The 22,871-nt window shown below is 43.1% G+C and overlaps 1 protein-coding gene across 1 annotated transcript in view; it reads left to right on the top strand.

Moving 5' to 3' along the window:
• NUP133 (nucleoporin 133) overlaps positions 1-22,871 on the top strand; it is a 279,976-nt gene that overhangs the window by 76,431 nt on the left and 180,674 nt on the right. Inside the window, exons 8-10 of the mRNA XM_044292116.1 lie at positions 1,685-1,755; positions 7,011-7,158; positions 20,648-20,795. Coding sequence (XP_044148051.1) covers positions 1,685-1,755; positions 7,011-7,158; positions 20,648-20,795 — 367 coding nt within the window. The remainder of the gene's footprint in view (positions 1-1,684; positions 1,756-7,010; positions 7,159-20,647; positions 20,796-22,871) is intronic.

Genomic DNA, 22,871 nt, shown 5'->3' with positions numbered 1-22,871 from the left:
TCCTGTTAGGTGAACGTTGTAAAAAATAAATAAATGAAAACTGTGCCAAAACAGCCATTTTTGGTCACCTTTCCTCACAAACTGTAATACTAAGCGATCAAACACTCGTATGTACCCCACAATGGTACCAATCAAAACTTAATCTTGTTCTGCAAAAAATTAGTCAAGACAATTGCTAAAAAAAATAAAAGAATATGGCTCTCAGAAAATGGCAACACAAAAACGAGATTTTATTATTTTGAAAAATGCTGTTACTGTGTAAAAGTAGTAATTAAAAAAATGGACATATTATGTATTGCCAAGTCTCTCACAACCTGCTCTATAAAAATATGACGTTATCTACCCTGTCAGGTGAACGCTCTAAAAATAAATAAATAAAAAACGTGCCAGAATAGTCTTTTTTTTTTTTTGTCACATGTTACAAAATGTGTAATGTAGAGTGATCAAAATGTCATATGTACCCCAAAATGGTACCAATGAAAACATGCGTTTTCTCCTGTTACCCCTTGTGAAAATGAATAGTTTGGGGCTAAAGCAACATTTTATTGGAGCAAATGAAACTTTTCATTTTCACAGCCAAGTGTTTCTACATTCCGTAAAACAGCTGTGGGGGGTTCAAAGTGCTCAGTACACCCCTTAATAAATTCCTTGATGGGTCTCTTTTTGAGGTTTTCCACTGTAGGGGTACATCAGGGTCTCTAGAAATAAAAAAGTGGCTCCCGAAAACCATTCTAGCAAAATCTCCCCTCCAAAAACCATTTGGCGCTCCTTTCCTTCTGACCATGGCCATATGCCCTACAGCAGTTTACTACCACATATGGGGTATTTCTGTAAACCGCAGAATCAGAGTAATACATTTAGAGGTTTATTTTGCTGTTACCCCTTGCTTTGTTGGAAGAAAAAGTTGATTAACATCTGCAAAAAAAAAATCTGCAAAGTTTGTAACATCCGTTTTGAATAATTTGGGGGGGTGTAGTTTCTAAAAAGGGGTAATTCATGGTTGGTTTCTATTACATAAGGCCCTTACCTCACAAATCACTTTATAACTGACCTGGTGCCTTAAGAAAATGATGTTGAAAAATTGCTTCTAAAATCCTAAGCCTTCTAACTACCTAAAAAAATAAAATGACATTTACAAAATGATGCCAGCATAACACATATGGGGAATATTGACTGATAACTATTTTGTGAGGTGTTACAATTTGCCTAAAAAGTAGAGAAATTCAAATTTAGAAAACTAAGCATTTTATTTTATTTTTGGTAAAAAAAAAAATTCTATAAATAAAGGGGAAATATATCAACTCAAATTTACCACTGTCATGAAGTACAATGTGGAACGATTAAACAATCTCAGAATGGCTTGTATAAGTAAAAGTGTTTCAAAGTTATTACCACATAAAGTGACGCCAAAAAATGGCCTGGGCAGGAAGGTGAAAAGTGGCCTGGGGTAGAATGGGTTAAAGAGGTTGTCACAGCTGGGCAAAACTTTCTGGAGATCAGCAGTCTTTGTCAGTGTTCTGCCACTAATTTAGACTTCAGCTGCAATATATTAATGTATATAAATTGTAGACTATATAATACCTGGCTGTGACTGGTACACCAGAGCACTAGATGTTTTTGGTATAGGTAGGACTATACAACAAACTGTTTGCCAGAATAGTCTTAAATGGATTTTTCTTTGAAGGGTTCCGAAAGTAACTATGAAGAAATTAAAGAAAAAATCAACATTACTTATTTGGATTTCAATCAGAACAGGTAAGGGCATGTTCACAGAAACAATTTAAGATTGCTTAAAAAATGTTCCATGTACTCTGTGCACTTTAATTTTTGAGGACATTGGCCAAAATTAAGTAATGTGTCCCAAAATCTGTCTAAAAGTGTATAGAGCTTCATGGAAAAAATGCACAGTTTTTGATAAAATTACTCCACAATTCTGGTGTAAAATTCTTTCTCAATGTAAGTCAACTAATAGTTGGTATAGAGCTAAACAAAAGCTATCCCTGTACCACGTTTGTTATCCAGCCTGAGCCACTGTGATAAATGTAGTGCAGGTCTAGACAGCCTGCCTAAGTTTACGTGATCTATAGGATTAGTTAATCTGTTAGGCTACATTCACATGACCGTATGAACGGGTCAGCATCCGTTCCGCAACTTTGCAGATCCATTCTTTTGAATGGGGCTGAAAAAGATGCGGACACTGTGTTTTGCGGATCCGCAATTGATGACTGCAAAACACTACACTGTCGGGTGACTGTACCCGTAGCCTGTGAAAATCGGCTTTCCTAAAGCTTAGTGTTCTTGTATCTCCACTGCTAAATGTTTTATTGAATGCCACATAAAAAATGGACCGAAGCTATCGCTCTGCTGATGTGGGAGTTACAGCAGCAGCTTGAACTTTCTTGCAGATCTCGTCATGCTTTAAGGGGTTGTCCAGGCACTATATATTCATGACCTATCCTCAGGAACAGGTACCCAGCCGATCAGCTGTTTGAAGAGGAGGAGGGAACGCTCCATGCCATAACTGCTTTCTCTTCATTACACTGCGTGTTATCTCCTTTGCAACAGCAGCACCATTCAAGTACTTGTAATTACACTGTGCCGCCAAGACTGCAGGCAGTGTAATGAAGAGGAAGCGAGACTCGCATGGAGCACTGCTTCCTCTTCAATCAGCTGATCGGGGGTGCTGGGTATATTGGATCCTCACTGATCAGATATTGATGACCTCTTGTAAGGATAGGTCATCAATATATACTGCCTTCAGAAACCCTTAAAGCCAGTGAGCGTATGCTTATGATTTTAATGTTGCATCTGGTTTGTTCAGTTAAATACATTTTAATACAACCGGATCCGGATGTATTAAATGAAACAGAAGTGTTTTATTTAGGTTTTGACATCCTGTGGAGGATCTCAAAACCTGAATAAAATAACACTGTTGTGAAAGTAACCTAATAAGCAAATCTTACATTGAAGACACTGGTGCCGTTCTAGTAAGGGTCCATTCACACATCCACAATTTCGTTCCACATTTTGCAGAACAGAATTGCGGACCCATTCACGTCGGAGAAAATTCCGAACTTCCGGGTCTGCAATTACGATCCCGAAAAAAAAATAGAACAGACATTTTCTATTAAGTGCCGGTGATGTGCGGTCCACGAAATGCACATTTCCGGTCCACGAAACGCACATTGCCGATGTCCGTGTTTTGCGGATCCACAGATCCGTGGATCCACAAAACACACACGGACGTGTGAATGGACCCCAAGGGTGACACACTATACAGTTGCAAGAAAAAGTATGTGAACCCTTTGGAATGATATGGATTTCTGCACAAATTGGTCATAAAATGGGATCTGATCTTCATCTAAGTCACAACAATAGACAATCACAGTCTGCTTAAACTAATAACTGTGTAAACATTCACCGTGCAGGTGGAAAAATTATGTGAACCCCTAGACTAATGACATATCCAAGAGCTAATTGGAGTGAGGTGTCGGCCAACTGGTGTCTAATCAATGAGATGAGATTGGAGGTATTGGTTACAGCTGCCCTGCCCTATAAAAAACACACACCAGTTCTGGGTTTGCTTTTCACAAGAAGCATTGCCTGATGTGAATGATGCCTCGCACAAAAGAGCTCTCAGAAGACCTACGATTAAGAATTGTTGACTTGCATAAAGCTAGAAAGGGTTATAAAAGTATCTCCAAAAGCCTTGCTGTTCATCAGTCTACGGTAAGACAAACTGTCTATAAATGGCGAAAGTTCAGCACTGCTGCTACTCTCCCTAGGAGTGGCTGTCCTGTAAAGATGACTGCAAGAGCATAGCGCAGACTGCTCAATGAGGTGAAGAAGAATCCTAGAGTGTCAGCTAAAAACTTACAAAAGTCTCTGGCATATGCTAACATCCCTGTTTAACGAATCAACGATGCATAAAACACTAAACAAGAATGGATTTCATGGGAGGATACCACAGAGGAAGCCACTTCTTTCCAAAAAAACTTTGCTGCACGTTTACGGTTTGCACAAGAGCACCTGGATGTTCCACAGCAGTACTGGCAAAATATTCTGTGGACAGATAAAACTAAAGTTGTTGTTTGGAAGAAACGCACACTATGTGTGGAGAAAGAGGCACAGCACACCAACATCAAAACCTCATCCCAACTGTGAAGTATGGTGGTGGGGGCATCATGGTTTGGGGCTGCTTTGCTGCCTGGACGGATTGCTATCATCGAAGGAAAAATGAATTCCCAAGTTTATCAAGACATTTTGCAGGAGAATATAAGGCCATCTGTCCACCAGCTGAAGCTCAACAGAAGATGGGTGTTGCAACAGGACAACGACCCAAAGCATAGAAGTAAATCAGCAACAGAATGGCTTAAACAGAAGAAAATACGCCTTCTCGAGTGGCCCAGTCAGGGTCCTGACCTCAACCCGATTGAGATGCTGTAGCATGACCTCAAGAAAGCGATTCACACCAGACATCCCAAGAATATTACTGAACTGAAACAGTTCTGTGAAGAGGAATGGTCAATAATTACTCCTGACCGTTGTGCACGTCTGATCTGAAACTACAGGAAACACTTGGTTGAAGTTATTGCTGCCAAAGGAGGTTCAACCAGTTATTAAATCCAAGGGTTCGTGTGCTTTTTCCACCTGCACTGTGAATGTTTACATGGTGTGTTCAATAAAAACATTTAATTCTTTGTATTGTGACTTAGATGATCAGCTCACATTTTATGACCAATTTGTGCAGAAATCCATATCATTCCAAAGGGTTCACATACTTTTTCTTGCAACTGTATATAAAGGACAATTTTAATGGTCTGCATGTATTAAGAAATTGCCGAGCGTGTACGAGGGGTGTTCAATAAGTGATCTACCCCAACATGTTCTGTCAGTGTTAGAGCTGAGCTTGTCTGTGCATGTTTAGACATGTCTAGACATGCAACACATAGCAACAGTTCAGTCTCATGAAAGCACTGGAAGTGACAGGATGGCAAGTGCGGTACAGTGTGGGTCTTCAAATAAAGGAAGGTATTTGGAGCTTTGTTTCGTGATTAAATTCCTTACGAAGAAAGAAGCCTAAAGATATCCATGAAAAGATGATTACTGTATATGGTGATGCACCTTTCTATTTACAAGTGAAGTTTTGGGTCAAGCAATTTAAATGGGGTAGGGAATCAATTGAAGATGACCCCGTTGAGGGCGACCTTCAGAGGAAATGTGGCGTAAAATGGAGGCAATGATTTTGGAAGATCATCGGGTCAAAGTGTTACAGCTCATGAAGGCATTAAAGTTTGCACATATTCCAGGCATTTTATTACTAGAATTCATGCCACAGAAGACAACCATTACTGGAGACACCTATGCTTCAACAATGGTAAATGCTATGGGAAGTTGTTGGCCGGTGTGTTGCTGCTTCATGACAATGTGCCAGCTCACAAGTCTTGCAAATCACAAGCTGCTATCAAGGAATGAGGCTTTATGGAGCTTAACCATCCATCCTACAGTTCAGACATGGCTCCCATTGATTACTTTCCTGCAACAGCAAGAAGTCTCCTTCTATTCTGAGGGCATTTGATTACTGGTGATGAAGTGGAATTGTGTGTTGAAGCCAAAAGGGGGGGGGGGGGGGGTGAGTTATATTGAAAAGTAATAAGTTCAAATTTTCTCAGAAAGTTTTGTTTTCATATTCAGAAAGATAACTTATTGAACACCCCTTGCAATTCCCTTTCTGGGCATCCTGTTGGATTCTATCTCCCAGAATTTTTATTAATGTTTATATGTGACGGCATTGCAGAGAAAAATGATATTTTAATACATGCAAATGAGCCTCTGGGAGCAAACATCATTATGCTTGGCATTAATAAAAGTGGAGAGGACACAGCAGTTACAGAAAGATCAGAGCCTCTAGGTGTAACTGCAACTCCCCCTGTCCTTCTAGATGCTCATTTGTGTATATTAAAACTTCATTTTTATCAACAATTTGGGAGCATATGAACAAAATGAATGCCTTTTGGCTGCAAAGCACACATGGAACATCAGCCAGTTTCATAGGTACAAATCTGCTGACAGTTGCCCTTAAAGGATAACTGTCACATTTAGATCCTAATTTAAATTTTCATATATGTGGTTACTAATAACATGATATTCCAGAATCTGTTACTATTAGACTGACTTACCCCATATTTAATAAGATTCAGCCCTTAGCAACCAGTCTGCGTAAAACTGCAATTTCACTATTCAGTTAAGATGGCCGCCACTGCCCTCACTAGCCAGTAACAATAGCCCCCCAAAGGTGTCAGTAACCAGAGTCCTCCACCTAAAGGGTTAATCTCCTGCAGCACAAAGGGGTCCTCTTGCCACATGTTGCTTTCATTTATACACTGAGCAGATGGCAGATCTCCCTTCCCTCTTGTGCGCTGCTACAACTCTACTTCTCCAGCTCTGCTGAGTGAGGGAGCGTCTGCAAGCGCAGGGACAGGGAGAAGTGCACACAGCCCAGGCACTGTTATCAGCTGCTGGGGAGGACCTGGCTTTAATCATTTACTTACAGTCCCTGGCTGTCAGGAATGTGAGCCTGCACGCAGCCCGCACTGCCTGCTCCATCTATCAACAGATAGACGGACCATGCCTAGCAACCCTATTTTAAGCACAGGTAAAAGTAGGCAGGAGAGGGAACAAAATTGTGGAATTAAGGGGTAATTGAATACACAGTGAAAAGTTGAAATAGGGCCACCAAGGAGATATTAATCACCACAATCCAATACAAAAAAATAATATACTACAGTTATCTTTAATATTTGATTGGAACACCACGAAGGACAAGCCATAAGGTTATTCAAATCAAGGTAATAGCATCTTGTTGGAAATGTGAACGCAGCCTTATAAGTTGATTGTATCAATACAAACATGACATTCTTCCTGGACTTCCATCGGAGATGGATTGTTCATTTTCTTTGTTTCTGCCGATTATTATTTATTTATTAATTCTTTGTTCTTTTAAAAATCAGTGATGGATTAGTCATCTTGGCGTCTGCTTGGCATTCTGGTGATACTCCTTGTATGAGCTATTACACTCTTATAACTATAAAGGATGAAGGCTACAACTTTTCTGATGAAGTCAATGTTGAAGTCACTCAGCTCCATCCTCCATTTCAGGTGAGTATCATGAACCACACACATTTTATGCATGGCCCCTGTGATGGAAATGAATAAGTGCTGCAGGTTTTCGAATGTAGTGATTTTTTTTTAAATCGATTCTTTTTTATTATTATAAAAAAAAAATATTATATATATACACACACACATATATAACAAAATGGGAGGCACCACAGATGTAGGTATGAGATAACCAGGTGCACGCTCTAAGGGCCAAAGCTTACCCAAATATAATATGCAAAAAAGAGCAGCACTCCAACGCACGATAAAATAAAATCCAAGAAAATGTATTCACCCATGGTGTGGCAACATTTCTGCTCTACAATTGAGCCTTTTTCAAGCAGTAAAAGGGACTCTGTGAACAAAATATATACACCTGCATCAATAACAAAGTGTCACATGATCATTACAATACATAACATTTTAACCATCTGTTGTGTCATGAAAAATAAAAATATCCACATGTCATAAATCCATTATTACAATTAATTCATAAACATACATGTATGCACAATCCATCTAATATTGTGTAACAATACAATAATCATAAAACTATATATAAAAGTGCAAGTGCTTATGTGCATCGGTACATAATAGGTTAAAAGTGCAAGGTGCTGATAATTATTGTTCGCTGGGGCTAAGTAACCAGCCATCTGTGTGCAGACTTACTAACATGGTGGAAGCGCAATCCTGCTAGACGGCAATGGCGTCCTTGGCGTGTTGAGATTCCTATTGCGCATGCTCTGGATTGCATATACGTCATCAACATCATGCTGACGTTGCTGGACTTCTGAGACTGCGCAGAGAAGTTCTTGCATTCAGCAGCCATTTTGATTATGGTCTGTGCTCATACTTATTATAGCCCAAACATCCGGGCAACAATGTATCACAGCAGAAACCCATAGGCCAATAACATTCATGTCATGCACATCTATCGACTGTTCTGTATATGGATCACTGTTGGGACCAGCTCAATCACGGTCAAGTGCATTCTGTCACAAACATACGGAAGGGAAAAGTGGGCAGATCTCAACACCTGACTGCCATGTCCATTCATATTATCCTCCGGATCCGAAATTACAGTCGAGGAGGGATCTCCTCCATTACATACATACTGATACACATCCTATAAACAGAACCATCTCTGTCTCCATAATGCAATCCAGATACATACAAAGTAGTTTTATGTATTTAGTACTTGGACAACTCGGCGACACCGATGTCTATCGGCAATCCATGGGCTCCATGTGTTTAGAAAGCGATGTCTGGCGTTAGCTTCCCAACCATAAACCTCTTCCAATTAGAAAAGCTGATCAAACCTCTCCTTCCACTGAGCAATTGTAAGGGGGTCAGTTGACCTTCAATAGAGCGGGATTAGTAACTTGGCTGCTTGGATAAGGGTACCTTCACACCAGCCTTGTTAGAATCCGGATAGCTTTTTTTTTCCGTATCCATCTCATCAGGTATCGCCCGGAATAACCTTAAATTTAAAGATCAAAAGCCCGACGTATACGCAGACTGGAAAACCTGATCAGGCATTAATACTCTATGGAAATCCAGCAAGTGCTGTAGTGTTCCAGTATTTTGTTCGGTCAGATACCGTACAAGGGACGGAACGACAGACATCCTGATGCATACTGAACGGATTACTTTCCATTCAAAAATGCATTAGGACAAAACCGATGCGGTTTTCCCTGGCATTGAGACCCTTTACCGGATTTCAATACCAGAAAAGAATAACCCTAGTTTGAAAGTAAGCTAAGTAATAAGGCAGGGTACTTTCACACTTGCGGCAGAGTGATCCGGCAAGCAATTCCGTCGCCGGAACTGCCAGATCAGTCAAAACATATGCCAACTGTTGAAATGTCGGATATGTCTTTCCAATGTCATCCGGAAAAAAAACGGATCCGGCTTTTATTTTTTTAAATTTCGGTCTGCGCATGCGACCGGAAGGACTGATCCGGCATTGCAGTATTTTGAATGCCGTATCCGTCACCAATAGATTCCTATGGAAAAAAAAAAATGCCAGATCCGGCATTCAGGCAAGTGTTCAGTTTATTTGGCCGGAGATAAAACCGTAGCATGCTGTGGTATGAACAGTCTGAACAGTCAAATAGAGTGAACTGAAAACATCCTAAACGGATTGCTCTCCATCCAGAATGGGGATAAAACTGATCAGTTCTTTCCCTAGGACGGAACTCCCTGCCGGAAAAGAAAAACACTAGTGTGAAAGTACCCTTAGCAGTATAGTCAGTAGAAGGAGGCCAGAGTAGGATGGTGGTAGAGATGGAGATCTGCCACACACTGTTTGGATTTGTGAGATGACTGAGCTCCAAAAGGGGCAAATTAGTGGGCAGCCCATCCAAAGATGTTTGCAAGTGCCTCCAGAATTTCCACATCTCCAGCAATTATTCAACAGGCTGATGTTGGCTTTCTAACATCAATGGTTTGAATTGGGTCTCTTAAACTGTAATACATGAGGAAAAAACATGTGAGTTCCTACACATTGTGTGAACCTCAAAATTATAGAATGTATATCCTAGTTTGCCCTCCCACTTACGCACATAATAAGGTTTAGGGGTTGCTGAGCATCTAAGCAGATTATTGTAAATGGAATTTGCGCATGGTAGTGAGGAGGTAGCAAGTTCCTCCAACCAGTTACATGACCTGAGAGGTACGAACGAGGATCTCAGAAATGCATCCCACCAAACAGAAATTGAACGAGTTCACAAAAGTTACGAGTTTGCTTGTCCACTGTAAGCAGAGGGGGAAAATAAAATATAAGGGATAGATTTATTAGCTGGGATATTGGGGTGCGCATAAATTGCATCCAGGCATTATTGGGGATACAGTGCTGAGACATCGTGACTTGGCCTCCTATTCTCTAACCACAGCGATGGTCCCTCTAGTAATTTCACTGACTAAGTGCGCAGCCAGGACAGAAGTTTGCAAAGTCCAAAGCAGAGGTAGACCATGAGGAGTAGCGTTTTTTCCATTTGAACATGGATCTTAGCTTGGTCATTAGAAATCAAGTCCAACAAAGGGGAAAGATGAATTGCACAATAATAGTATTAGTATGGCTCACTGCCTGTAAAGGATGGTAAAAATTAGGGATCGACCGATATTGATTTTAGGGCAGATGCCGATATTCTGGGAATTTTCCTTTTTTTTTTTTTTTTTTTAAATGATGATTCCTACACATATCTGCTGAAAATTAATGTTTATTGCTAATGTGTATTATATTTTTTTTTGTAAATCTTTCTTTTTCATTTATACTTAATCTTTTGGTTTTTTATTTTTTTAACTTTATTTTTTGTTATTTTTTTTTACTAACTTTTAGCCCCCTTAGGGACTAAAACCCTTGTCCTATTCACCCTGATAGATCTCCATCAGGGTGAATAGGAGCTCACACTGTCCCTGCTGCCCTGTGCTTTGTGCACAAAGCAGCATGGTGCTTACAATGGCATCCAGGGCTTCAATAGCTTCCTGGCTGCCATGGTAACCGATCGGAGCCCCAAGATTACACTTCTGGGGCTCCGATTGGAGGAACAGGGGAGAGGGGATCCTGTGGCTACTGCCACCAATGATTAATACTGGGGGGCGCACCAATGAAGATAAATCTCTCATTTATTCAAAATGAACAGGAGGCGGGAGCTGGCTGCAGAATCGCATAGCCTGCTCCCGACCTCTATGAGCGGTAGCTGTGATCCGCAGCACCTGAGGGGTTAACTACCGCAGATCGCAGCTACCGCTCATAGAGGTCGGGATCCGGCAAAATAAATGCTGATACTGATAACAGTCAAAATCCTCAATGTCGGCCGATAATATCGGTAAAACCGATAATCGGTCGATCCCTAGTAAGAATTAAACAAAAATGTCTTTAATTAGTATTAAAATAAGGGCATGTTACATAGGAGACAGGTAGATGGGACCTGTACCTGTAATATAGTCAAGGGTATATGATGTAATCAAACCTGGCTAATGTTGTATCAGGATGCAGAGGACGGAAGAAAGGTGCGATCTATGCATCTTGCCGCATTCCAAATCAATCCAGACCCAAGTCACTACCTAGGGGTAAATGTATCCCAATGTACAACATCACAGTATGTGTTTAAAGTATCAGCAGGAGATTAATATCAAGGATCCGTTCTCGGCCATGAATACTTAAGATACATTGCTCTACGAATATTTCAGATCATGTGCGTTCTGGCATTGAGTTAGATTAGTGAATCGAAGGGCCATCTCATAGCTCATGATGAGGTGTCCGCAAAAGGGACACGCAAAACATGTAGAGCAGGATAGGATAACTATATCTTAGAAGCAGTTATTCCTGGTCAGTCTCTCGTATGCACTCAGGGCTGTGAGCTCGTATGTGGCGCTGTGACGGAAAATCACTAATATATTCTTTGTTAATCTGCTTGGGTAGGTGTATGCCAATGTAGGCTAGTTACATCTCCACAAGAAAGTAGTCAAAAGGTTATTGATTTGGTGAAGAATTTGGTACAGTTCTCAGGGTGTATAAGACTTTTGGTAAAATATATTTTGAGTACATTTTTTCCTGCCTATCCATGACCTAAAAAGACAGTTGGAGGGATGAAATCTTCTCATTTAAGCAAAGGGGCAAAATTCAGAGCGTAAAGTTTGTTCGGGTCTGCAGGGATTTGAACTCCTAACACTTTAGAATGTTGGGGCCAGAGAAAGGGCTGAGTGGTTTCAGTCTCCTAACATGGGTGGAGGAGACAAATATATTGAGAATCTCTGACTCAGTATGGTTTACCTTAAAATTAGACACTACTTCAAAGTTGTCAAATACCGGTAAGCATAAAATATATGGGAGAGCTATTTCAGAATTGGTGAACAGAATCATTAAATCTTCTGCAAATGCTGCAGTTTATGACAGAAGTCTCCCATGACTTCCATGGTTTCCATGACTAATATAAACAATGCAGGGGATAACGGGCATCCTTGTCTGGTTCCGTTAGAGATAACAAATGAATTGCACAAGGAACTATTCAGTCTCATTCAAGCAGGTGGTGTGGTAGAGGTATTTGATCATTGTTATAAAGTGTAATGGGATTTAAAATTTCTCTAAAGTGGCATCCAGAAATTGACAGTTCGCGCAATGGAAAGCTTTCTCCGCAATGGCTCCTGGTAGGGGTGAGCGGTTTTGCTGATAAGAGCAAGACTTCAGGTTCGGATACTCTTTAAAGAGAGACTCTTAACTGAACTACAGCAACACTTCAAAGGAAGCTTTATAATAAGTAGTATATACATATAGCGATATAATGTTCTTCTTTTGCACTTATCAATATACAAAGGATAAAGAACATAATACACAATTATATCAACACTTAATCTAGAGTCCTGACTACGTCCAGAATGAAGGTACATACCTCACCGATTGAGTTAACATCATCTGACAGCAACATCAGCGAAAGCAGTCAGTCTCGGTCGGGAAAACTCTGATTAGGTCCCTACACAAGGTGTCCCCTGTAGGATGAGCTTCTGACTTCTTTCCAATTTACAAAAAGGTCCATTCCCTAGTGGAACGTAGCCAGCACACGCGCTCCTTAATTGTCACTGTGTACATGTTGTTCATCTGCTCTCACCCCAGACCTTGGAGCGGCCAGGTCGCAGGTCCGCAGCAAGTCAGAATCCCAAAACGAACTTGAGAAAATATGTAGACAAAAAGCCTTAGGGCTCTTTCACATGAGCAGATGCCATGCGGGTAATCTGTTTTGAAAGCGAGCCAAGCCCCGTTCCAGACAGCAGAGAGCATTAACATTATTAATAATGCCCTGTGATCTTTTTGCTACAAAATCACTGTGAGATAAAGTTGTCACTGTGATTTTGTAGTAAAAAGGTCACAGAGAGGCACAGAGCATTATCAGTCATGTTACTGCTCCGTGTCTCTGCTGTCTGGAACGGGGCTTGGCACTCTTTCACGCAGTGCACTCCAAGCACGGGATCCGCTCGTGTGAAAGAGCCCTTACTCCCTTGCATCTGCATTCACAGGCCTTAAAATGAAATTTAAAGGGATTCTGTCAGCCCGATTTTCGATACTTAGGGAATGATGGTAATAAAAGCTTCTAGAGATTGTCAGGGCTAAGATTCCCTCCCAGAAGAGCATTACACATCATTAGGAATTTAGAGAGCAGAAGATCTTTAAACGTTTCACAATGAAGGATTGGAAAACAGTCAGGGCCGGGTTCTTCCTGTTAAGCTTGGAAGCCAATACAGTAGAGCGTTCCAGTAAAGAAAAAGGGGCAGTCAAGGTGTTTTTTGCTGCTTCAGCTAGAGCGGGAAGTATGATTGAATTTAAATCTTAGCAGATGCTCTGGACGGTGACTGTGGGTCCACAGAGCACTCGAGGTTATAGAGGGAGGTATAAAAGGAGTCTCCTGCGTTTTGGTATACCTAGCGCCTAAGGGATCCCTAATAGTCTGTATAAAGGATTTCTAATTTTGTTTTTTAAGAGCAGAGGTGAGAAAGCTGTTTTTGCAATGAAGATGGTGTTTTTTTTTTTTTTGTTCACAGATTATTTGACAAATACATGCCATATGTAACATGCAAAATAAATCGTGACATTCTTCAAGAAAATTCAGCATGACTCATACTACAATACATTATTAGTCTTTTAATAAAAGGACATGTATAGATTACTATAAACTCAACCCCTCCCCCCACCACCAACTATTTCCCCACCCCCACCCCTATTCACTCCGGCGACTAGTCACCCCCTTGCGCTTTACATCACAATTGCACTATTTGACACCCACTCGCCCCATAATTTGTCAAACTTTTGAGGGCATCCTTTTTTAAGAAAAAAAAGGAGATTTTTTTGTGAAACTCACCTGTAAAATCTTTTCTCGTCTTTTCCATTGGGGGGCACAGACCATGGGTATAGCTTAGAGGTATTAATAAAAGAGCTCCTCCTCCTCAGGCTATACCCCCAGGCTCCACCAGGAGGAACTCAGGCGTTGCAAAAGCAGTAGGAGGAGACAAGAAAAAATAATGGAAGCCATCAGACCAAGCCCATGAGGTTCAACCACAACAGAACTGAAGAGAAACCCCTCCTGCAACAGGCAGAATGGGTGGGAGCTGTGTCCCCCAATGGAAAAGACGAGAAAAAGATTTTACAGACGAGTTTCACAAAAAAAAAAAAAATCTCCTTTTCTCGTACTTTTTTCCATTGGGGGACACAGACCATGGGACGCCCTAAAGCAGTCCATGGGGTGGGAAAAAAAATATCAGCACCGCCAGGAGGAACGTCGGACAGGAACCACAGTCTGCAAAACCCTGCAGCCAAAGACCGCATCAGCCGAAGCCAGCGAATGCAACTGATAAAACCTCGTAAAGGTATGTAAGGACGACCAGGTGGCCGCCTTACACAGCTGAGACGCAGAGGCACAATTGCGCCTTGCCCAGGAAGCTCCCACCGCCCTAGTGGAGTGAGCGGTAATCCGAGCCGGGGGAACCCTACCACTAGCGCGATAAGCCGCGGAGATAGACAAGCGGATCCATCGCGCCACAGTAACCTTGGAGGCCGCCAGACCATTACAAGGTCCCTCGGGAATCGCAAAGAGGGAGTCTGAACGGCGGACGGAGGCGGTAGCTGTCAGATACACCCTCAGGGCCTGGACGATATCCAGGGAATGGAGAGCCCGTTCCTTGGGGTTTGCCGGAGAAGGACAAAAGGAAGGCAGGACAAGATCCTCGTTAAGGTGGAAGGGAGAGACTACCCTGGGCAAAAAGGAGGGAACCGGACGGAGCACCACCTTATCCTGGTGAAAAAACAGAAAATTCTCCTGGCAAGAAAGCGCGGCCAGCTCCGATATCCGCCTGATGGAAGTTATGGCCACAAGTAAGACCACTTTCCAGGTGAGAAAAGTCAGGGAGACCTCTCAGAGGCTCGAAGGGGGCCGTCTGCACAGCGCGCAGGACCAAATTGAGATCCCAAGGAGGCAAAGGGGGAACATACGGAGGAACCGAATGCGCCACATCCTGAAGAAAAGTCCTAACAGGACCCAGAAGAGCAAGGGACTTTTGAAAAAAGACGGCCAGAAACCTGACCTTTCAGGGAGCTCAGCGACAGTCCCATCTCAAGCCCGGACTGAAGAAACGATAGCACCATAGGGATGTAAAAACAAAGGGGAGGGAACCCCAAGTTCTCGCAAAAAGTCAGGAAGGCTTTCCAGGTACGATAGTAGATCCGGGAGGAAGCCGGCTTCCTCGCTCTGATCATGGTTCTAATCACTGAATCCGAGAACCCCTTCTTCTTCAGGATGGCAGTTAAACGAAGAGACCTTAAATTTCAGTGGATGAGCGGGCCCTGAGACAGTATATCCACTCTGTCAGGAAGAGGCCATGGGGCGTGCGTGCCGAGGCCACTCTGGGGCGATGAGAACGGTCGGAATCCCTTCCGCCTCAATCTTGCGTAGAACCTTCGGTAGCAGAGGAAGCGGAGGGAAGACATAGAGGAGGCTGAAGTCCTGCCACGGAGACACCAGCGCGTCCACCCCGTACGCCTTCGGATCCCGGGCACGAGCCAGGAACACCGGGAGCTTGTTGTTGAGCCTGGACGCCATCAAGTCCACATCCGGATAGCCCCATCTGCGGCAGACGTCTTCGAATACATCTGGATGCAGAGACCACTTGCCTGGATCCACCTTCTTGCGGCTAAGAAAGTCCGCTGTCCAGTTGTCTACTCCTGGAATGTATACTGCTGACAACACTGGAACGTGCGACTCCGCCTACAGCAAAATTCTCGTCACCTCCTGCATCACCATTCGGCTGCGGGTCCCGCCTTGATGGTTGATGTAAGCCACAGCCGTGGCATTGTTCAACTGAATCCTCACCGGGCGGCCCGCAAGGAGAGGGAGAGGAAAATCGCCCTCCGCTCCAGAAAGTTGATCGGAAGGCGAGATTTCACCGCCGACCAAACCCCCTGAACCGCGTGAGACTGGAGAACACCTCCCCAACCCAGGAGGCTGGCATCGGTGGTGACTATCGTCCAGGAAAACGGGAGGAAAGATCTTCCGGACCTCAGGTTCATCGGGGACAGCCACCAAACGAGAGCCTCCTGAACCCGCTGAGACAGGCGGATGCGATCGTCCAGGTCTTGTCCCAGAGGGAAAGGATCTCCTGTTGCAACAAACGAGTGTGAAACTGGGCATATGGAACGGCCTCGAAAGAGGCTACAAAAAGACTCAAGACCCGCATGCACTCCCGGATGGAGAGACACTGGGAGCGAAGCAGGTGCGACACTGCCCCCTGGATCTGGGAGGACTTGGAGACTGGAAGGAATACTCTGGCGGTCGAGGTATCCAAAATCATCCCCAGAAAGGAGAGCTTCTGGGACGGGAGGAGAGAGGACTTTGGGAAATTGATCAGCCAGCCGAACTGTTCCAGAGTCTGAACAGTGATCCGGACGCTGTCCTCGGCCTGCGGAAGCGAGGGGGCCATTATCAGGATATCGTCCAGGTAGGGCAGCAAAGGAATGCCCCATGCCAGGATCTTGGTAAAGACCCGCGGGAACTACTGAGGGAAGATGGAGTGGTTGACGCCACAGGATTGGAGACCGCCATACGTTCCATAAAGGACATGGCTGCCTTGGCGACTAAGACCAAATCGGCGGCCGCGCTGGACATGGCAGATGCCCAAGCGGGAACCGCAGGCTCTGTCGGGACAGGAGGGGAGTGATGATCCTGTTCAGGGGCAGGGCAGGAGGCACAGATACCAGAGGCAGACAGTGGCAGAAGACACCTCATACAGGACCCCATTGGGATCCGAGAAGATGTCTTGCAGCTTTAAGGGGGGCCCCCACCTTACGCATGATGGCAACCACAACCCGGGCAACAAGAAAAAAGTGGCTAAAAAATCCTACCACCCAGCAACACACTGATATCCACCGCAGAGAGCAGCAGGAGCTTTTCAGGAGTGGAGGAAGGCGCCAGAGTGAAGCGCTGAGGGTCCGCCCCAGGACACGTCATAGTAGCGGGAAAAGAGCGCACGCTTTATGTAAAAATGGTGTCCTGTGGAGAAAAGCGGCGCGGGTTAAATGTAGTCCGAAGGAAGACTTCTAGAGCTGGAGGCCTTCAGAAGAAGCGGGGAGCCACCGCAGGTCGGAGCTGCCGGAGAGAAGACTCCGCCCCCAATCAGGGACAGAGCTTCAGGCACCGGCGGTAGCAGAGAAATGCAGAGTTCCAAGCAACCCGGCAGAGAATAGAAACGGGGCAGAGGGGAAGCCATACTTATCTGCTCCTGCAGTCTTCTCCCTCTGTCCGTACCAGCAGGGCTCACCTCTTCAGACATTTGACTCACCTGAGTTCAGTGCTCTGGATGGAGGGCAGCAGCAGGGGACCTAGGGGCTGGTGGGATGCCGGAGCTAACAGTGGAGCCCGGATCCACTTGTCTTCTTTGGGGGGGGGAAAAAGGAGGCAGCCAGGCAGTGTCCAAAAGACGGCGACGGGCACTCCATGGGGGATCAGGAAGGCGCCGACCTGCGTCCCCATCTAGAAGAAAATAACAAAAAGGAGACGCAAAGACTGAGTTCCTCCTGGTGGAGCCTGGGGGTATAGCCTGAGGAGGAGGAGCTCTTTTATATTTGCATAGTGTCCCTCCTACTAATACCTCTAAGCTATACCCATGGTCTGTGTCCCCCAATGTAAAAAAAGTACGAGAAATTGCTTTTTCCTTTATCAACATATTATGGACATTGTTCCTAAACTCCCCCAATGTCGGAGAACCTGCTTGTATCCAGTGCAAGGCTAGCAGTTTCCTAGCCAATTACAACAGTCTACCCACTGCCACTGCCACTTTCCTGCCACTTTCCTGCATACGTCTGTCCCTAGCTCAGATACATACCCTAATATGCATATTTTGGAGTCCCTATCTATTCTTACTGACATTTTGTTTTGTATTTCCTCTAAAATACCTTCCTAGTATCCATCTATAACCGGACATTTCCACAGCATATGAAACAAATCCACTGGCTCAAAAGAACACCTTGGGCATTTTGCGTCAGTTCTGACTCCAATCCGCTTCAGAAATATTGGTGTTTTATACACCCTGTGTATAATAAAAAGTTGAGACAACTTTCCCTGTTCGCTCAGTGAGGACAGCGGAATAGCCTCCAAAATGTCTCCCCCACATCGTTTTTCATCCGGGCCAACGGATAAGAATCCAGGAACTTATCCGTCTAGTTTAGAGATGTTGGTACCGTTTTTAATCATAGTGTCATACGCATGACGAATTTGGAGGTATTGGTAGAATGGCGTGTACACGGGATCTGGTATCTTTCCTGCAAATCCGTAAAGGATCTAAATATACCGTTATCTAATAGATCTCTTATTAAAAGGATCCCTTTATTCTCCTAATTCTGTGTAGCTGACAAAGGAATAAATTCAGGGAGCCGTATATTATTCCAAACCTCACTAACTCCCCCAATTCCCCTCAACTTTTTAATCTTGTCCCATACTTTGGATATAAGCCCTATCAAAGGTGAATTAAGCTCCAAGTTTTGTAACCCCACCCCCTCCAAAAACCATATTAAGTCCCTCTTACCTATTTTTGGTGCAGTAAAATATAGCTAGACCTATCCGCCAACCTATAAGCAAACCATCCCTTAAGATGCTGACACTGTGCTGCAAGATGATAAATCCATGGGTTTGGTACCGCCAAATGCAGATCCGGCATTTTTCACCATAGGAATGTATAAGTGCCGGATCCGGTATTCAAAATGTGAAAAAAGATACAAAACGAATCTGTCTGTCCGCACGACAAGCGGAGAGACTGATCCGTTCTTGCAATGCATTTGTGAGACGGATCCGTATCTGGATGCGTCTCACAAATGCTTTCAGTCACATGCAGATTGGCGGGTCCGGCGGGCAGTTCTGATGACTGAACTGCCCGCCGGATCACACTGCCGCAAGTGAAAATAGCCTAAGGAGGCCATCGTATCCCCCAAGAAAAGAGTATCATCCGCATACAGCGCAATTTTATTATGTAATCGACCATATTGAAAACCCTTTATATTTGGTGATTTACACACCGATGCTGCTAACGGTTCTATGACTATCGCAAATAACAGCGGCAAAAGTAGGCAGCCCTGCCTAGTTCATCTAGCCAATTGAATGTAATTGGACACTCCCCAATTAGCCCTTATTCTTGCCTTCGGGTTGAAGTATAAAACCTGCACCCACTGAATAAACCGTGGCCCAAATCCCATACATTTTAGCGTACCACAGAGATCCCCACTCTACACTGTCAAAGGCCTTGGCAACATCAAGCGACAGAATAGCTCTATCACCACGGTTATCCGCCGGAATTTGCAGACTAGTATAAACTCTACGAATGTTAATTGCTGTGGACTTTTGAGGCATAAAACCTGTTTGGTCAGAATGGACTACACCTGAGAATCACCCTAGCCAAACGTTTTGCCAAGACCTTTGCCAGTAGTTTAACGCCAGCCGTTAGAAGGTATATAGCTCTATATGAGTCAGGCATCCTCTTATCCTTTCCTTCCTTAGGTATTACCACTATAAGAGTCTTCTGCATTGACGCCGGTAGGGAACCCACCTCTAACGAGTAGTTGAAAACTTTCAATAATTCCGGTAATAACACTCCTTGGAAGTGCTTATATACTTCCATTGGAAGACCGTCCGAACCTGGGGCTTTATCATTTGCCTCGTCTTTCAGGGCCTCTTCCAATTCCTCTAGAACCAAGGGTTCCTCTAAACTCTAAGTGTCCATCAATTCAGTTATATAAGTTGTCCCTTGCTGGGCCTTCGAGACCACCGATAACATATGTGTCCCACTTTTTCTCCTTCTGCAAAATTTTTTGTTTATAAAATAAACTCTTCCTGTCTGTAACCTGTAGAAGATGACATCTCAGTTGTTCTTGTGCCACTCTCAATACTCTACTAGAAGTCAGGGAAGGCATGTGAGGGGCCTACACATGGGAGTGCAAGGGTAGTTTCAGCCTGCTGGAATTCATTGTATCTGGTATAGCGAGATAATGCCTTTCCACACCTGAGCCGCTTGACTATAATAGGATAGTTTTCAGCATCTGTGCCGGCATTCGGATGAAGAAAAACTGGTGTCTGTGATTGAAGTTATTTTGGGGAGTTTTTTTTTTCTTCCCTTCACTCTCCTGTCATGGAAACAGGGTAACCTGGTCACTGGGGAAGAGGGGGCTGTGGCGCTCTGGTGATAGCTGATAACCGACCAGCAATGACTACCGACCAGAACTTGCTCTAAATCTGCTACATTGCAAGAACTGAAGGACCTGTGATGACGTTATCGTCTATAAGGGGTTAATGATAAAATTCTGGCTTGCAGTCACTTCAAAGGAGAGCTTATCGCATTCATAGTTACATTGCTCCCTATTTAGTCAGGAGTACAACTGGATTTTGTGCAGTATTGGATTAATATAAGTGTGCATAACTAGATTTAATCGACACAGAATATTTTTTTCTTTATACTGCAGTCCGAAGATATGCTGTATGCCCATCTTGTGATCCCAAACTTTACTAGCCTTGTCGCTTGCATATATACAAAGGATATGGTTTTTGCCTGCTCTACAGGAACAAGGCGAGTCACTATCCCTCAGGAGAGAATCTCATTTGAAGCTCAAGGTAAGTAAGCATTGACTTACTGCTCTATATTACAGTATTAAGATCATAACTGTGGAAAACTAGTAATTGCTTCATAAGCCACAAAAATGTCATCCTATTTTGCTTTAATTCCTGTGGACCACCTAAAAAGGTTAACAACATTTGTAAAATCTGTTTTGAATAAAGTAAGCAGTGTAGTTTCTAAAATGGGGTAATTTATGTGTGGTTTCTATTATGTAAGCTCCTCAAAGTGACTTCAGAGCTGAATTGGTCCTTAAAGGGAACCTGTCACTGGGATTTTGTGTATAGAGCTGAGGACATGGGTTGCTAGATGGCCGCTAGCACATCCGCAATACCCAGTCCCCATAGCTCTGTGTGCTTTTATTGTGTAAAAAAAGATTTGATACATATGCAAATTACCCTGAGATGAGTCCTGTCTGTGAGATCTCAGGTTAATTTGCATGTGTATCACATAGTTTTTTTGACACAATAAAAGCACACAGAGCTATGAGGACTGGGTATTGCGGATGTTCTAGCGGCCATCTAGCAACCCATGTCCTCAGCTCTATACACAAAATCCCGGTGACAGGTTCCCTTTAACCCTTTCAGTACCAAGCCATTTTTCACCTTTCTGCTCAGGCCATTTTTAGCAAATCTGCTGTGTTACTTTATGTGGTAATAACTTCAAAACGCTTTTACTTATCCAGGCCATTCTAAGATTTTTTTTTTCTCATCACATATTGTACTTCATGACACTGGTAAAATTGAGTAAAAATTTACCAAAAAATTTGAAAAATGAGCAAGTTTCCAAATTTCTATTTCTCTACTTTTTATAATAGATAGTACTCCAAAAACAGTTACTACTTTACATTCCCCATAGGTCTACTTCATGTTTGGATCATTTTGTGAATGCCATTTTATTTTTTGGGGACGTTAGAAGGCTTAGAAGTTTAGAAGCAAATCTTGAAATTTATCAGAAAATTTCCAAAACCCACTTTTTAAGGACCAGTTCAGGTCTGAAGTCACTTTGTGAGGCTTACATAATTGAAACCACCCAATTTTAGAAAGTACATTCCTCAAGGTATTCAAAACTGATTTTACAAACTTTAACCCTTTAGATGTTCCACAAGAATTAATGGAAAATGAAGATGAAATTTCAGAATTTCACTTTTTGGGCAGATTTTCCATTTTAATCCATTTTTTCCCACTAATAAAGCAAGGGTTAACAGCCAAACAAAACTCAATATTTATTACACTGATTCTGTAGTTTACAGAAACACCCCATATGTGGTCGTATACTGCTGTACGGGCACACGGCAGGGCGCAGAAGGAAAGGAATGCCATATGGTTTTTGGAAGGCAGAATTTGATGGTATTTATTTATTTTTTTTTGACACCATGTCCCATTTGAAGCCACCCTGATGCACCCCTAGAGTAGAAACTCCAAAAAAGTGACACCATTTTAGAAACTACACCCCTCAAGGTATTCAAAACTGATTTTGCAAACTGGAAAGGAACGCCATATAGTTTTAGGAGATCATGTACATCCCCTGAAGACGCCATGTACATGGCGAAACATGTTGGGGGGCAGTAATTAGGTTTTATATCACAGCCGACCTAGAATCAGTGTGCTAGCTACTGAGTAGCTGATAGGTAGCTCCACAAGTGAACGCGCCGTCATTAGAGACCAAGCTGAATATCTGAACAACTAACAGAAGGCATATAGATCACAGCCAGTGTAGCGATTCAATAGCTGCCATCACAGCTACAAAGTAGCACGACATGTTGCAATAATGTGCTAGCAGATATAGACAAAGACCAGTCAGTAGGCAGTACAGCAAGCAATAGCGCTATCACAATAGCCCAGAGAGTGAATATAGAGACATATAGCAAAAAGACAGATAGCCATGCAAAACGCTGCTTCTCTAATATAAGCAAATACTATAAGAGAATTAATAGAAGCACAGCACACAACTGGTCGACTGTTGAAAGTTTTAACTTAGTAGGTTAGAATTAAGAATTCACAAAATATTATATAAATGACTAATAAAAGTTAAGTTTTAAGTAAATTGAGATTAATAAAATTACAATGCACATG

The sequence above is a fragment of the Bufo gargarizans genome, chromosome 4 (assembly GCF_014858855.1).
Source record: "Bufo gargarizans isolate SCDJY-AF-19 chromosome 4, ASM1485885v1, whole genome shotgun sequence".
In the NCBI taxonomy this organism is placed as follows: Eukaryota; Metazoa; Chordata; class Amphibia; order Anura; family Bufonidae; genus Bufo; species Bufo gargarizans.
The sequence above is the reverse complement of the archived record's forward strand: the minus strand, read 5'-3'. Positions and strand labels throughout refer to the sequence as shown.